This window comes from Podarcis tiliguerta (assembly GCF_965153285.1).
Source record: "Podarcis tiliguerta genome assembly, chromosome: 5".
NCBI classification, from domain to species: Eukaryota; Metazoa; Chordata; class Lepidosauria; order Squamata; family Lacertidae; genus Podarcis; species Podarcis tiliguerta.
The window spans coordinates 3,921,881-3,939,242 of record NC_139538.1 but is presented as its reverse complement, the minus strand read 5'-3'; the positions used below and the strand labels follow the sequence as shown (position 1 = coordinate 3,939,242).

The following is a 17,362-nucleotide window of genomic DNA, read 5'->3' as shown; positions in this document are numbered from 1 at the left end:
CCTTTACATTTTACACCTGTTGGAATTAACAGACCTACCTTTGCCATGTTTATTAATTTCATTGGGTCTACTCTAAGTAACAGTGAGCTGGACACCACTCCTTATACTGTATTAAATAGCTAGCTGGTATCGTAATGCTATCAAAATGTCAAGATGCATTATTCAGCCTCGAATCCAAAATTATCTCCCAGCGCTCGAAGAAGCAAGCCCACACAAATCATATATAGGCCTTACCTTTGTGTTTTTTAGAATCATGAGGTCTGTATTGTTGTTTCGTATTAAGAACTGCAGGTGTAACTCAATGGCCATTTCACCACTTAATATTTTAATCATTTTGGGGATCTGATCTTTCGACTCTGGGTTCTTCGTATATGCACATGCAGAAAAAGACAAAAAAGATTACTTTTCAAAATCCCAACTAGTATCTCAAAACACTAGTACCACCTTATCAGCCAGGGTCACTTTGGCAAGTTTTGGCATGTACCAAGTACAGCTAGATTTATTTTGCCATCTCCATCAATATTCATGAGATACAGGTGTGGCCACGCAGTTCAGTACCTTCAATGTTTCATTCTCTATATTCATTTATTGTAAAATAAATAAATAAATGTATGTTTAAGTACAGTCATACCTCGGGTTGAATACGCTTCGAGTTGAGCGCGTTCGAGTTGCGCTCCTCGGCAACCCGGAAGTAACGGAGCGCGTTACTTCCGGGTTTCACCGCTTGCGCATACGCTCAGAATGACGTCATGCGCATGTGCAGAAGTGGCAAAAAGCAACACACGTGTGCGCAGACGCACCGTCGCTAGTTACGTTTAATTCTAGATGTGAACGGGGCTCCGGAACGGATCCCATTCGTATCTAGAGGTACCACTGTACAGTGGTACCTCTGGTTGCGAACAGGATCCGTTCTGGAGCCCCGTTCGCAACCTGAAAGGAACGCAACTCGTGTCTATGCATGCGCACGATTCGCCGCTTCTGTGCATGCACGTGACGTCATTTTGGATGTCTGCGCATGCGTGAGCGGTGAAACCCGGAAGTAACCCTTTCCGGTACTTCCGAGTCGCTGCAGGACGCAACCTGAAAAAATGTAACCTGAAGCAAATGTAACAAGAGGTATGACTCTATATTTCTGAAGAGACTCATAAACTACAGCCATAACTAGGGGTGGGAAGACTTTGGGCTTGTCAGATCTACAGTACTTTGTTTTTCACTAGAACCCCAAGACACAGCTAGGTGCAAAACAGATACAGGTAGAATTAAGAAAATAGGATATCTCTTGTGTGTGTTCTCATGCGAAGAGTTTGCTTTCACTAACAGGACTGAACTAAGCTCACAGTACTTGCATTCAGAATTCCATTCCTGTTAGCTTTTTTCATTTCACCAGCCAAATTTAGGTAGGAAAAGTAGTTTTGTTATTTCCATTGCTAAACAACCAGAAACGAGAAAACCTTCACCACCTACTGCAAATCCTGCAGGGGTCTACTAGTAGATCCCAATCTACTTTCTGACCAACCCTACCTTAAACTAATCCCTCTCAATTCTGTCTTTTCAAATTGCATTCCAGCATTAAGTTGAGGAATACCTCTGGGATAATTTCTGTATGCGTTCACCTTGGCATTTCACAAAGGAAATGATTTGAGACACACTTCTTCCCAAATGCTCACTCAAACAGCATGGAATCTCCACCAATGCATGGGATCTCTACTTATTCACTCCAGACTTGCCTTTTTTTCTTTTAAAATGTTTGTATCTGCTTGAAGGTCATTTAATTTTCTTGCAACGTCCACACAAGCAACACAGTGAAAACCTCCACAATTTGGAGACAATTTGCACCGTGCCCAGAAAATGGCCTGTGTGCACCACAGCTGTAGGAATTACTGAAGCCAAGTCAGCGTACACTTGATGAAGAGCCCTATATAAGACTGACTCTTGTAAGAGGGAGGCGACATAAAAAGCCCTACATTTAGGGTAATTTCTTTTCCTTTCTTACCCTACTGTATTTGGTGCTTTCTCCTCCAAGCGTCACAAGCAGCTGCAAAGTGCGACTTTTTCAACTTAAATATTTACAACTGCAATCAATGACCAAATAAGGCATTATTTTGTTTCCTACTTTCAAGGGCAAACCTTTATAACACACACTAATGCACCGAACAGTAAAACAGCAATAAATCTTTACGTGGGCTGCACAGGGCAGCTCTGATCTTTTATTGTTGGAAAAACACGCTGCATTAAGCAAGCATTCCATCCCTGAGAGATATGGAATTAGTAACTCTCTCATCCCTGGAAGTCACGGTTATCTGAGGGTGATCTGTTGTATAGGTTCTGAAAGTAGTAAAATCACAGCAGCCAAAGTCAAGTTGATCTAGGACTATAACCCTGTGATTGTGTGCTTTGGGGAAGGGAATATACACCGTGCTCCACAGCCTTTCAAGGCTGCAGTGAGACAACTGTGCAATGCCTCTGCTTGCTTTATAGTTGGTCCTCTGTTTTATAGCAAGATATGCAAGGATGTTGTGATTTTAATAATATTGCGCATTACCCTGAAGCCCACAGGATAAAATGCAGTCAATAAATCTTACGAAATAAACAAAATATGCATCAAGGATGGTTTACACACAGCAACACTTACGGTTTGAACAGCCTTCACTGCAGCAACAGGACTATTTGTCTTTTCTTCTGTCTCCATGGTATCACTGTAAGAAAAGAGAGAGAAAAACAGTCTAACTTGCATTGTAACCTATGCCAAAACTACTGAGAAGGGCACAGGCATCAATAAGGGAATGAACATTTCATTTCACAGTCCTAACGCTTCTACAAGTCTCCACACCTCTTAAAACAAGAGAGAAAAGGCAACTGTGCTTCTCATGATCACGACTGAGACCAGTCAATACTGTCAGCAGAATCAAATGCTGAAGCTTTTTCTGCACTTGACCACTGAAGATTGCAGTTGTGGGAATACCTATTTGAATCCCCAGCCCCAATAGCAGGAGTATGCCTTTCCCTTTATGTACAACTTTGCAAGGCTGAATCCATCTCCCTTCTATGCGCTTTTTTTCTATAGGGAGCCTTAAAAAAAAAGAGGTATATACAAACACCGACAAATGGGAAACACTGGCCTGCAAGTGCTCTGGAAGTTTATTTCTAAGAGACACATAAACCACAGTCACAACTAGGGGTGGGGAGACTGTGGGCTTGTCAGATCTACAGTACTTTGCTTTTCAATAGAACTGTAGGAGGAATCTATGGCTGTAGGAGGAATCTATGGGGGGGCGGGGGGACGACTCAGTATCTTAAACCAAACTACAAGTTCCAAGATTATTGCTGGAGAGGCGGCACAATTTTGTTGTATAGATACAATGACTGAAGGACCTGTTGATGGCATTTTACCATTGCACTGTGGAGAGTGTATTAACTTATGGTCTGTATGTGTGGTTTGGGAGCTGCACGGCCAGGGAGAAAACAATGCTGTCCAGGGTTGTAAAGACTGCAGAGAGAATAATTGGGTTCACTCTTCCCACCTTAGATCAAATCTATGCTGCCAGGTGCCATAAGAAAGCGGCAGACATAGCACAGGATAGTACGCACCCCGGAAATGATCTTTTCCAGCTTCTGCCTTCTGGAAGAAGGTACAGGGTTATAAAGGCCAGGACTAGCCGCCTGAGAAACAGTTTCTATCCAAATGCAATTCTGGTTCTAAACGCAGCATAAGGGGTCTCTATAGTATAGTGTATTTTAAAATGGGGTTTTAGAGTTTTTAGGGGGTTTTGAATATTTTATGTAGTTTTATGTAGTTTTGTGGTAGTTTTATGTAGTTTTTCAATTTCATTGTTCTGCATGGGACAATGACAATAAAGATATCGTATATCGTGTACGGTATTTACATACACTCAAGGGAGAAGGTAAGTGCACAGGGTACAACTGCTTGGTCCTCTTCTCTTTAGTTCAAGAAGCAGATTCCCTGACATCTAACCAAAACCCACCCTGTGATCCTAAGGCTAGCTCTGCCACACACCACATTGGAGGGCAATTCATCTTGCAGCTCAGCACCTGACAGTATTTGTGTCTTCAAGCCACATGCCATCCATTTGGCTGCTTCTCGCACAAGCTCCCTTACCCTTCCTTCTCTGACCCTGGGACAGTCCCTGTGTTGGTTGACCCAGGCACAGAATGAATAGGGGTGCCAACAGTGCGGAGGTTCTGGATAACGGAAGAGAGGAACTGCTGGCTGGCACTTTCATACAAGTCAAAGCAGATCTGGTAAGCCATGAGAAGGTTGTCCTCCTTGACCAGCTTCTCCAAGATATCGCTCACGGCCTGCGGGTCATCCAAGAAGATGAGGCACTGCGGGAGAGAGGACAGAAGAAAAGTCAGAGGATGACTCAGCATGGGAGTTTCATAAGGCCAATGATTTCTCACCCATTCATTATGTCAAATTTACTAGAAACATGTATCTGATCCCCATTCCCAATGAGCTCATGTTCATGTTTGGAGTGGGGGGTGTTCCCCATTTCTATGCTTTTATAGGCATTATTATAGTGGTTCCTGCATGCCATTGAAACCACTATAACATACCAAACAAGTCCCCCAAATGTCACCTGAAATAAATCTTCCTCCCTTCCTCTTTTCCCCTTCACAACAACTCTGAGGTAGGCTACACAGAGATAATAATAAATAGTTTTGTTCTACCCTCTCAGCTTTGTGGCTGAGCAAAAATGTAGAGTCCAAGGGTTGAAGATGTTCCTATCATGCAATGGAACTCCCCTGAGATTCTCTTCTTCCACATCTTCCCTGAACCCTCCCAAATCTGCTCTGACAGTTCCCCCATTCCTCCAGTTTCGTGGCAGAAGCAGAAGCCATGACTTCACTAATTCCGCCCCAACCCTTTTCACTATCCCTCTCCGGCTTCTTTCAAGCACTCATTTGTTAAGAGCATTAACGACCAAAAGGGGGGGGGGGGTTTCACAACCAAAACAAGTTGTCAAAACACATCAAAACAGCTGATGTGTTTCTAAAGCACTCAACAGTGTGGGTGTCTCAGCTGAGCCAAGCTACATCAGTTGTTGTGAGTTTCTCTTGAACCACAGGCCAAGGGGGCAGAAGCACATGGAAGAATTTAAGCAAGGAGATCCCAGCATGTATCCCAGTTAATTTGAGTTAGCAACCACAATTTTCATGGATGAAGTGCATCTTACATCCCCCCCCCATTCCTCCAAAGGGTGAAGTACGCATGCCACCATCTGGCAGATACTATTACTCAGATACCCGCCTCTTCCCCTGCTCCCAAGGCAAACTAGCATGTGGTCTGTAGCCATAGGTACACACATAGCACATTACCTGGCACACATTGATGAAGTCAGGTTTTTCTAGGTTCATGTAGATTTTAACCAGAACTCTCAGTACCTGGTTGCGGAATTGCTTATTCTGCATCAAAGACATGCAGAGTTTTAAGCTGTACGCCAGCATTCCAGGAACATCATTCTGCCATTAAAGAAAGTATTGCTGTAAAATTATTTTTCACAATCATTTTTTAGCCATGTCTAACAGGCCTACCTCTTATCTTCTTGGAGGGTCGTGAGGTGGAGAGAGACAACAAATAATGCAAATGTGACAAAAACTAATCTGGCTAATCAACCCCAGCAAGTCTCACCAAACTGGCTTCAGTAATACTGAATGCAAAACATGAACACAATCCAAATTACCGGAAAGTGTATCTCATTCTATATCTCACTGCTGAAATGCCTACATACAGACAGGCAAGATTTTGAGAACTGGCGCAGCATAGTGCCCAAGACCATGAGCCAAGAAGTCTCATTTCAGCTAAAAGGCTGCTAGGTGACCTTAGATAATCCACTCCTAACTTCTAATTGGCACAATACATTTGCCACTTTTGCCATGGCGAGTGTTTCCCCAAACCTTGGTGACAGTGACAAGAAGAGCACCACCTTTTGCTCTAGCTTGGAGTTGGAGAAGAGACTAGAATTGAGCAACACAGTTGTTTTTTGAGTTTTGAAGGACACAACACAACTATGGACTTGTTCGCCAGCTTCAAGCTAGAGATGAAGACTGAGGTTAGGACCTCTTGAACCATCCAGTGCTAAAGGAAGCCTCAGTCTGTTCTCTAGGAGTCAAAGGGGAAAGCTGGAGATGACCACCTCAGCAATGGGTGGCCTTTTCAGTCCCAGGTGCAAGAGCATCCTGGGATATCCAGCACCAAGCCTGGAACTGCAGAGGGGGCAGTTATGGTGGGCTTCAGAGGGCCTTGAAGCTAGGCGAGGGGTGCAGAGGGTTGTCCCTTGTGTGGAGCTACAGAGCAAATACGAGTCAGGGGATGAACAGCCCAGCCCTCTGTATGTCTGCTGAGGAGCAAGTCCCACCGAAAGCTATTCTCAGGTAAGCATGCACAGGACTTCTGTTTTAGGGTGTGCCTGTGTCAAAGATAACGTTCTGTTCTTTCACCCACCGATTCCAAAATGGTTTTCTCAAAGACATCCAGCCTGCGCGTCTCCAAAGCAATCCCAATGGCTTGCTTGTATTTGTGATCATCTAAACAGCGCTGGAACATCTTGTTGACAATCCCTTCCAGGCGCGGATCCACCGCCTTCTTCGCTCCCTCGGCCAGGTCGGCATTTTCCACACATTGTTTGGTGTAATGGTCAATGCACTTTGCTGGGAAAAGAAACACACATGCTCCGTGTTAAGCTTCTCCAACTGGCCCAGTGTCACAATGTCAATACACTCGGGTTGCGAACGTGGCCGTGCGGGATGCACGTTTGCAACCCGCAGTGTTCACAACTCGCGCCTGCGCACGCGCAGGTTGCGATTCCGCACTTCTGCGCATAGTGTGATTTAGCGCTTCTGCACATGCATGACCGCCGAAACCCGGAAGTAACCCATTCCGGTCCTTCTGGGTTTCGGCAGTCCACAACCTGAAAAAACGCAACCTGAAGCGGTTGTAACCCAAGGAATGACTGTATATCCTCAGGATGAATAATAATAATAATAATAATACAATAATAAGTATAGTAATAATAATAATAAGAAGAAGGATGAAGTACTGACACCTGTCAAGTTAAAACTACTATTCAAAGAAACTTTCATCACAAAATCATTTATTAACTTAACAGCACTGTAGGACTAAGACATTTATTATCCTCTGATTTGAAGAAAAAACCCAAAAATCCTGTGCTAAGCATTCATGGTTTCATCCCATGAAAGATTCTGCATGTCCTTCTTTGTACTGGGTCCAGAAGTTGTATTCTGTGCAATCTCAGCTTTCATTATTAAAAACAAAGTTTCTCATCTTGCAAGATTATTTGTAGGATAAAGTGCCACTGCTCTTTCCTGCATAGCTACCTTTGAACATCTCATGCTCTTCAGAACAATGTTCTGCTATATGCAGAAATTCCTTCCACTCTACATGCAAAGAGTCCGTTACTCACAATATTCTGCCCCTTGCCCCAACTGACATAACATCTAAAACTGGATTCCAAGTAAAAACTGCAAGTTTGTTTCACCACATTAAGCAAATTTACATTTAAATAAAGCAAACACTTCTCTTTCAAATCCTGGAAACCAGAACTTTGCCAAATCTGTATACTCCGTTTAGCACATTGCTAAACTAGGGTAGTCAGCTAGAATGTTTTCCGATTCAGAGCCCAGACTTACCAATGATCGTCTCCACATATTCTGAATTGTCATTGACATTGAAGAGGTTGCCTGCTCCCAGGGCATAGTTCAGTGATTCTTCAAAGGCTCCCAGGTGATAAAACACCTTTGAAGCCACCAAAGCAGCAAATTCACGACTCCGGAAGCCAACATCTTCATACAGGATTTCACTATAGCAAAAGCAAGGGAGAAACCATCAGCTGCCATGACTGACTCCTTTAAACAAAAACCAAATTTCACATTTCAACTAACGTCCTGTGGATGATGGATATGCAATTCCTAAACCAAGAAATTCAGCTTATGGAATGTAGAATCTAATTTTTTTTCTAACAACCAAGAGATAAGACAGGTGTATTTCATCCTTGTGCTCTGAACAGAAAAACCACCCTAATGCCAGAAATATTTTTTTTCTTACATTTTGTCCACTGACTCAGAGATCTCTGCCCAGAAGTCATTGACAACAGCATTCAGTTTCTGAAGAGCAAATTCCTGTGAAAACAGAGAATTAAATTGTTAGAGCTCTGCCCCCAGAATCCCACAAGTGCAGAGTTGTGTTACATAGATAGGTCTTAAAAGTACAGCCATCTCTACCATGTAGTTTCCCAAAATAACTTACATTTACCAGCTTACTCTGTAATATCTGTCTAGAAGGACACAGAAACTAACTTCTGTGCACAGTGATAAGTTGGCCCCACTAAAAGAATGCAGGCAGATGGCAGAGAATTATTTGACTACTTCCAGGCCACTTTTGCATGTCTTCGTCAGACTTAAAAGGCAGAGTGCCAAGCTACCTTCTCTGTGGCTGAGTAAGTATAGAGTATAAAGCTATGACTACTTTCCTTTTACTTAGACCGGCTTGCTCACCATGGACAGGGGTCAGCCCTGCTTTCTTTTCAGACTAGGGTTTTACTTAAAGCTTAAAAATACCTAATGCAGGTCAAACAGCACTGGAATCCACCAACATCTGTTTCTTCTTGAGTGAGGGCTGTCTTTCCTGAAATCATTCGGTTTTGGCTAACCATGTTATAAGCTGCATGCTGTAAGACTGGCTGCGCTGTCAACTAAATCATTGCAATGTTTAACAGAATGGCAGTGTACTGCATATAATCTAAATTAACAGTGCTGCTTGGAACCTGACAATGAGAATACTAATGGCTGCTTCAGATGTTAACTTTAAAAACACAGAATTTTAAGAACTATGTCAACCTTAATGACCAGCTATGCATCAATTATATGCCAAGTTTCAACTACAGTCGTACCTTGGAAGTCGAATGGAATCCATTCCGGAAGTCCATTCAACTTCCAAAACGTCCGAAAACCAAATTGCAGCTTCTGATTGGCTGCAGGAAGCTCCTGCAGCCAATCAGAAGCCGCAGAAGCCCTGTTGGACATTCACAAAGCGGAACACTCACTTCCGGGTTTGCGGTGTTCAGGAGCCAAAACGTCTGAGTACCAAGACGTTTGGGATCCAAGGTATGACTGTATGTGCTTCTCCCATTCTCTGTTTTACCATCTCCAGAATGGAACGGATGCAAAAATGGCTCTTACCTAACACTTTCTCAATTGCTTTTCCTGAAAAACAGGATAAAAGGATAATCCTTGACCCAGATACCTGTATGAACAAGTGGGTAAAAACAAAACCTTCCACACTTACCTTAAGTTCTGGCTCTTCCTCATCAAGCAGTGAAATAATTCCAGCTACAAAAGAAAGGTCATGTTAGTCATCACAGAAATCAATGCAGAACTGTCACAGCAGATTCTACATCATACAACCCATTTTGGTAAACACAATTAGCTTCACCTTGTAATAATTAAGGGCATTTGTGTCTTAAAAACTACTCCTGCTTAAAGCACACTGGACTTAAGACTGCCATCCTATGCACATGTAAATAAGAGTAAGCCACACTGAACCTAGCTTTAGGGTGTCAAAGAGGACATTTCAACGGCACTTGCGTAAGAGGCAATCTGGTGAGGGGGGCTGTATTTCAACTTCTATTTATTGCCATCTAACCATGTGCAACAATAATTTCCCAATGTGGAAAGTAAGCAAGAGCCTTGAGACTGCTATGTGGGGCTGCTTCTCATGGGCAACATAAATGACTAAAGACATTTCAACTATTGGTAAAGCGTTGTAAATAGCTCCTCCCTGTGGCAAGAAAGAATTGCAACCAAGCAAAACAGCTGTACAAAACTTGCATGTTTTGTGTTTTCCTTCCTACACAAGCAGCTAGCATCAGGGCATATGAACAGGAGGGCTAGTACGTTCTATGGGTGAAGTCTGAAAACCTGTTTGGCAGTCATTCACTGTATGGCTCCAAATAAATACTGTAAAATCAATAACAAGAGAGGGAAGCAAATAAGATTAAAGCAAACCCCTCTTCCTCCCCCCCCCCAAGAGCCTTACTGCATATTCCACAATGCACATCAAAAATATAGTCCCAAATAAGCTGAGTTCTGACCACTTAGAGTTCTAAGTGCTCCCTCAGAGAGCAACAGAGAAAAAATGGATAGTAGGATATGAAAATGTATGGCAAAAGCAGAAACTGATGGCCACCTCTCCCCATCCACTGTTCCTTTGTGGTTCATCATCTACAGAGATTTTCTTAAAAAACAAATAAATATCCCCTTTAGCAATTAATTACCCCTTTCCCCCCAATCCTTAGAGACAATTTAAAAAATAAGGGTAAGATTCAAAACAAGAGGGCCAGTGCCTCTACATTCCACTACCCATCTCTAGGGGCTCTTTCTGAACACAATCAGTGCCTGGCTACAAACAGACACTACTCCAGTCATGGCTAACATTTAGCAAGTGGGAGAGAAGCCGCCTCGTGTCTCCTTCTACACTTCTTTTTCCGAAAGGTCTCTTTCCCCACATCCCTCTCCATATAAAACCATTTCTTAGAATTTTTCACAGTTGAAAACAGAGTCATTTTGACATCTGCAAGACCTGTTTTATGTCCACATGAATGTTTACGTGCACATGCACACTCAAGAAGAAGAAGAAGAGGAGGAGAAGGAGTTTGGATTAGATACCCCACCTTTCACTCCCCTTCAGGAGTCTCAAAGCGGCTAACATTCTCCTTTCCCTTCCTCCTCCACAACAAACACTCTGTGAGGTGAGTGGGGCTGAGAGACTTCAGAGAAGTGTGACTGGCCCAAGGTCACCCAGCAGCTGCATGTGGAGGAGCGGAGACGCGAACCTGGTTCCCCAGATTACGTGACTACCGCTCTTAACCACTACACCACACTGACTCAAGACACGACGGTCCTGCACTCAACTACCCACAACTACAGGACACATACCAACTCTTGTATGTGGACCGCCACTCACCTCTGGAAATTTACAGTGTGGAAATTAAGCACCTCACCCATTTATCCTCACAACCACCCCACGAGGTAGGCTGAGCTGAGTGACAGCAACCAAGCATCACCCAATGCACATCGTGGCTGAGCCATTTTAAACACGGGTCTCCCGCAGTCTAGTCTGACACGCCAACCACTGCCCCACATTGCTTCCTTCCCAACAGCTGTTTTGCCCAGAGGCACCCACTGGAGTCTTGACTACACATATTACCACCTAGTGCGTAGCCTAGAACTCAAAGACATTTTAACTTCCAGGGTCCTGAAGCACCTGAATAAGCCTACCATGTGTGTCAACATGCCCGATTTCTGTTGTTGCTTAAAAATATACATTTTGTAACAACATTCACCCCCAACAAAAGAACAGGGGCAGTGACTCTGGCACAACAGATATACGATATACAATATCTTTATTGTCACTGTCCCATACAGAACAATGAAATTGAAGATCTACATAAAACATTCAAAAACCCCTAAAAACTCTGAAACCCCATTTTAAAATGCAATATACCATAGAGACTCCTTATGCTGCGTTTAGAACCAGAATTGCATTTGGATAGAAACTGTTTCTCAGGCGGCTAGTCCTTGTCTTTATAACCCTGTACCTTCTTCCAGAAGGCAGAAGCTGAAAGAGATAATTTCCAGGGTGTGCACTATCCTGCGCTATCTCTGCAGCTTTCTTATGGCACCTGGAAGCATAGATTTGATCCAAGATGGAAAGAGTGCACCCAATTATTCTCTCTGCAGTCTTGACAACCCTGGACAGCATTGTTTTCTCCCTGGCCTTGCAGCTCCCAAACCACACAGACAGACCATAAGTTGTCCACATAGGAAGAGCCCTGCTGCAGGATCAGGCCCATGGCCCATTCAGTCCCGCTCTCACAGCGGCAGACCAGATGCCCAATGTTGGAAACCCGCAAGCAGGGCCTGAGCGAAAGAGCAACTCTCCTCTCCTGCGCTTTCCACCGTTTCTGCTTTTGTCTGCGGAGGCAGAGCATAGCCATCCGACCCATTAGCCACGGACAGCTCTCTCTCCTCCCCCGTGAATCGCTGGCCGCCGCTGCCGCCTCCTTCCTGTGGCGGTGAGTTCCCCCGGTCGACTACGCGCAGGAACTTCCCTCCGCCCGGCGCTCAGCTTCACGAGATGCCCGCAAGTCATGACAGGAAGGGGGCGAGGCAGAGGGGGACAGGCCGCTCCCAAAGGAGACTCCCGCGTGGCAGGGGGTCGGGCTAGATGACCTCTGGGGGTCCCTTCCGGGCCTGCGGTTCTAGGGTTCTAAGGGCAGCGGGCAAGAGGAAGAGGAGCGGGACGAGGAGCCGGGCAGGGGACCCTCGGTCTGGGCCGGGGGCTCCCGGGAAGCGGCTTCGGGCCCTGCCTGACTCAGCTGAAAAGAAGCGGCCGGGGCGGGGGGGGGGTCTTGTTTCCTCCCGGCGCCGCGCATGCGCGCTCCCTCACCGGCCGAGGTGATCATGGCGTCGCGTGTCCGCCGCCGGCGTCTCCGCTGAGAGAACCGGGAAACGGCGGGCGAAAGGGGTGAGGGGGAAGACCTTCCGAGACCGGCGCTGCCTGCCCTGCTAGCCCGTGACCAAGCTCCTTCGCCGCTTCCGTCGCGTCCTCGAGCCGCCCCGGAAGTGACGTGATAACAGCGAGCCCGCGGGGCTCTTGCCACGCCCCGCCGGGCTTCGAAGGCCCCGCTCTCCTCGGCAACCCGCGCAATGGGGCTGCCCGCGCGGAATGCCTGCTTCGGAAGGAAAAGGCGGCGGCGAGGCCTGTGGAACGGGGGTGGGGCGCGGAATCTTCCCGAGAGCAATGGGGAAGGAGGGAAAAGGCGACCGCGGGAATCGGGGGCGCTGTGGCAGGTCAGGCAGCGGCAGAGACACCCAAGAGCCTCCCCGAGGACCCCTCCTTCCCTATATAAAGGTAAAGGTACCCCTGCCCGTACGGGCCAGTCTTGACAGACTCTAGGGTTGTGCGCCCATCTCACTTAAGAGGCCAGGGGCCAGCGCTGTCCGAAGACACTTCCGGGTCACGTGGCCAGCGTGACATCGCTGCTCTGGCGAGCCAGAGCTGCACACGGAAACGCCGTTTACCTTCCCGCTGGTAAGCGGTCCCTATTTATCTACTTGCACCCGGGAGTGCTTTCGAACTGCTAGGTTGGCAGGCGCTGGGACCGAACAGTGGGAGCGCACCCCACCGCGGGGATTCGAACCGCCGACCTTTCGATCGGCAAGCCCAAGGCACTGAGGCTTTAACCCACAGCGCCACCCGCGTCCCTTTCCTTCCCTATATAGTACCTGCCTGTTCTGCTGCTCAGAACTGAAAGTCGGAGGGTCGTGGCCACGTGACCCGGTCAGGGCCTTTGGGTGCCCCCTCGCCTGCCCCTGCCAGGCAGGGAACCTAGAGCATGGCTGGTGGGGCGGCTACCCTGGAGCATCACCCAAGGGGGCCGCAATGTGTTGCAGGGCTTTGTCAGTGGTGGCCCCTCAAGAATGGAACTCGCTTTCTCGGCGGATATTGTGATAGGAATTTTGAGGTCTTAGATATGTTAAATGTTCATAAATGTACCAACCAAGCACATACATAGATCCGCACAGGAAGATCGACCTGGAACCATTTTGATTTTCAAACTGTCCCAAACTGAGCAAATGTTTTCGCTGCAAGGTCAAAGGAAAATGGAAAAGCCTCCCCATTGTCTTTTCCTTCACAAATCCTGTCTTAAGGGTAGGTATGTGTTTGAATATGATGTGAGCCTGTGACCTGGCCCAGGAACTAAGTATTTATCAATACAAAAGACTAGCCAGGCTCCCTAGGAAATCCAATCAAGTAAACTGCCAGAAATTAAAAGACGCCTACTCCTTGGGAGAAAGGCGATGGCAAACCTAGACAGCATCTTAAAAAGCAGAGACATCACCTTGCCAACAAAGGTCCGTATAGTTAAAGCTATGGTTTTCCCAGTAGTGATGAGCTGGACCATAAAGAAGGTTGATCTCCGAAGAATGGATGCTTTGGAATTATGGTGCTGGAGGAGACTCTTGAGAGTCCCATGGACTGCAAGAAGATCCAACCTTTCCATTCTGAAGGAAATCAGCCCTGAGTGCTCACTGGAAGGACAGATCGTGAAGCTGAGGCTCCAAGACTTTGGCCACCTCATGAGAAGAGAAGACTCCCTGGAAAAGACCCTGATGTTGGGAAAGATGGAGGGCACAAGGAGAAGGGGACGACAGAGGACGAGATGGTTGGACAGTGTTCTCGAAGCTACCAGCATGAGTTTGACCAAACTGCGGGAGGCAGTGGAAGACAGGAGTGCCTGTCATGCTCTGGTCCATGGGGTCACGAGGAGTCGGACACGACTAAACAACAACAACCTGCCAGACAGGAGATAAACGATGACAGGAGAAAAACAACATTCAAGTTTCTGTTTTAAGACCGCCTTTTCTGTGATGTAGGTATGATGTATCTGAGGGGTGGTCTTAGGTTACACCCCTTCTGTGATGTATGTATGATGTTTTGGGGGGGGTCTAGATCTACAGGGTGGCAATTTCAAAAGTCTTTATAAGGCCTTGGGCGCCATTTTTCTGGGCTCCTCTTCCTCTCCTGCGGGTGAGGGGAGCACCCTGTTGCAACAGATCAATAAAGATCAGGCTTACTAGCTGCTTTGCTTCTCAATATTCTCTGGTTGGCCTCTGTTATTCTCTCCTACCAATAGGGAACCTATGTAAGGACTCTATATGGCTCTTGGATACCCCATAAGGGAAAAGGGCAATTTTTGTTTACAACAATATGCATTGCAAAATCATACAAAAATTAAATGTAAAGAGTCAGGAGTGTGGAAATAAATCCCTCCTTACTCTGGAGTAGTTGCCTTTGGCGATATATTTTTGTATGGCTTTGTAGTGTGCCAGTATATCACTACCCTGTGTATTGTTTGTCGATGTGCATGGCATGGCGTTCATTTATTGCATTTATAGTGTATCTTTTCCTCCAAGGAGCTTGAGATGGTAAGCACCACCTCCCCATTTTATCCTTGCAACTCTATTAGGATTTGGGGGGGGGAGAGATGTGCATATAACCTTTACTCTTTAAACTGCCTTGTTATACAAAACATGGTCAAGATATGCTTTAATAAATTGAATCAATATCAGTGAATTAATGAGCTTCCAGGAGACAGGATTTAAGATATCAAAAAAATTTATTACATCAATTATTCCTGCATATAAAACCCACACACCAAGTTAAATGTTACATAATACTCTGGCTGCAATGACAAACTAAAACAAAACAGAGAAACCTAGTGCCATCATCACATTATTAAAAAGGGGAAAGGGAATGGGAGGCAGCGGAACAGTCATATAGCCAACCTGAAGCACTGTGATACTTTAAACAAGAATGACTTGCCTCAAAAAAATCTGGGAGGTGTAGTTTGTTAAACATGCTGAGAGTTGCTAGGAGGCCCCTATTTCCTTCACAGAGCTAGTTTCAGAAAACAGAGAATTGTAACTTGTGAAGGAAAGACGGATCTCCTCGCAATTCTCAGCACTCTTCACAAACAGCTCCCAGGAATCTTTGGGAGAAGCTACAGAAGTGGTATCATAGTGCTTTCTTCCCTTAATCCACATTCTTTTGTCTTATCGTGCAATTCATGCTTTCCCACTCACTGTTCAAAACCCTTTCAAGAACACGGTGCTCCTTGCCTAGCATGAATAACTAGCATATCAGAATTAAATACTTCTAGCACTCAAATCTATTTAGAATTGGAACATGCAAATTTATTCTGGCATAAACCTTTGTGTGCCAAACCCACTGGGCGAGACACAGAAAGTGTAATTCCTCAGCAGGGTCAAGCAGCACAACTGATGGCAGTGTGTGCGCGCGCACGCACGTGTGCACCAGGACTTTGTCGATGAGCTCACTCCTGATTTGCAGGGAGTTTGAGTCAGCTTCGCCATATGGTTCAATAGCTACAAGAATCTGTAGCGATTGTGAATTTTATTCAACGGATTAATGGCTGGAACAACTTAATTCATGGTTAGTGCAACTAAAACATTAGTTGCTTTCATCTGCTTTGTAATACACTTAAGTTTTGGGGTTTGACAAATGGCACGACTCTTTTCGTACAGGCAGATTAAATCTTTGGAATGGACACTTGAGTTTGATGGCGGTTCAGTTACATTATGAAGCATAGCAGCAGCCCTTTCGAACAAGCTAGTTGTGTGGTTGCCATATTTTTTTGTTGGCAGGGCTCCTGTGCCCTTGACACCTGCAAGGACAGGCAGAAATAAAGCCGGGCTGGTTTCCCCTCACTACAGAATGCAAGGAGGAGTTTTATCTGGTTGGTTTCTGTGTGCGCACACGCTTCGTGCAACTAGGAAGACAAACAGGAATCCTGTTAGTGGGGAGGTAGCAGGTAAAAGCACTCTCTGCTGGGCATGGCAGCCTTGTTCTATATCTGTTTGCATGGCAGTTGGAGGCAGGAAGAGTCCTGCCAAATGCAGCCGTGACGCCCAAATCCTTACACATACAGGCGCACTCAGCATCTGGACCTATTGAGCTGTGCAGGAACAATGTAAAAAAAAACCCTTCTACAAGAGGGGCCACACTGTTCGAATTCAATTCCTCAGGTATGCATTGGAGAGCTTTCTGGACTGGGGTCCTCCTTAACCCACCTTCACCCTTCCACATTCCCTCATTTCAACTTGCACTGTCTTACTTGCGCTACTTACCCTCCTCTCGAGGTAGGCAAATGTTATCCTATTTCAGCACGTTAAAGACAACGGAGGTACAGAGGAAACCAAAGGGACAGGCCTGCAATTCAGGGGCAGAAGAGGCTGTGTCAAAATCCTGACTTCCCTGAGCCATGCGGCTGTTCACTGCAGGACTGGGAGATCATAGAATAGAATCATAGAATCATAGAGTTGGAAGAGACCACAAGGGCCATCGAGTCCAACCCCCTGCCAAGCAGGAAACACCATCAGAGCACTCCTGACATATGGTTGTCAAGCCTCTGCTTAAAGACCTCCAAAGAAGGAGACTCCACCACACTCCTTGGCAGCAAATTCCCCTGTCGAACAGCTCTTACTGTCAGGAAGTTCTTCCTAATGTTTAGGTGGAATCTTCTTTCTTGTAGTTTGGATCCATTGCTCCGTGTCCGCTTCTCTGGAGCAGCAGAAAAACAACCTTTCTCCCTCCTCTATGTGACATCCTTTTATATATTTGAACATGGCTATCATATCACCCCTTAACCTCCTCTTCTCCAGGCTAAACATGCCCAGCTCCCTTAGCCGTTCCTCATAAGGCATCATTTCCAGGCCTTTGACCATTTTGGTTGCCCTCAAT

General features: G+C 45.8%; 2 protein-coding genes across 2 annotated transcripts in view; one reads left to right on the top strand and one right to left on the bottom strand.

Annotated features, from left to right (window-relative positions):
* PSMD1 (proteasome 26S subunit, non-ATPase 1) overlaps positions 1-12,937 on the bottom strand; it is a 94,197-nt gene extending 81,260 nt beyond the window's left edge. Inside the window, exons 1-9 of the mRNA XM_083442016.1 lie at positions 12,485-12,937; positions 9,323-9,366; positions 8,084-8,157; positions 7,669-7,838; positions 6,464-6,669; positions 5,338-5,481; positions 4,118-4,344; positions 2,633-2,696; positions 235-363 (exon numbers count right to left, since the gene is read on the bottom strand). Coding sequence (XP_083298142.1) covers positions 235-363; positions 2,633-2,696; positions 4,118-4,344; positions 5,338-5,481; positions 6,464-6,669; positions 7,669-7,838; positions 8,084-8,157; positions 9,323-9,366; positions 12,485-12,500 — 1,074 coding nt within the window. The 5' untranslated portion in view covers positions 12,501-12,937. The remainder of the gene's footprint in view (positions 1-234; positions 364-2,632; positions 2,697-4,117; positions 4,345-5,337; positions 5,482-6,463; positions 6,670-7,668; positions 7,839-8,083; positions 8,158-9,322; positions 9,367-12,484) is intronic.
* The window catches only part of HTR2B (5-hydroxytryptamine receptor 2B), a 178,364-nt gene that overhangs the window by 42,471 nt on the left and 118,531 nt on the right, over positions 1-17,362 (top strand). The window lies entirely within an intron of this gene.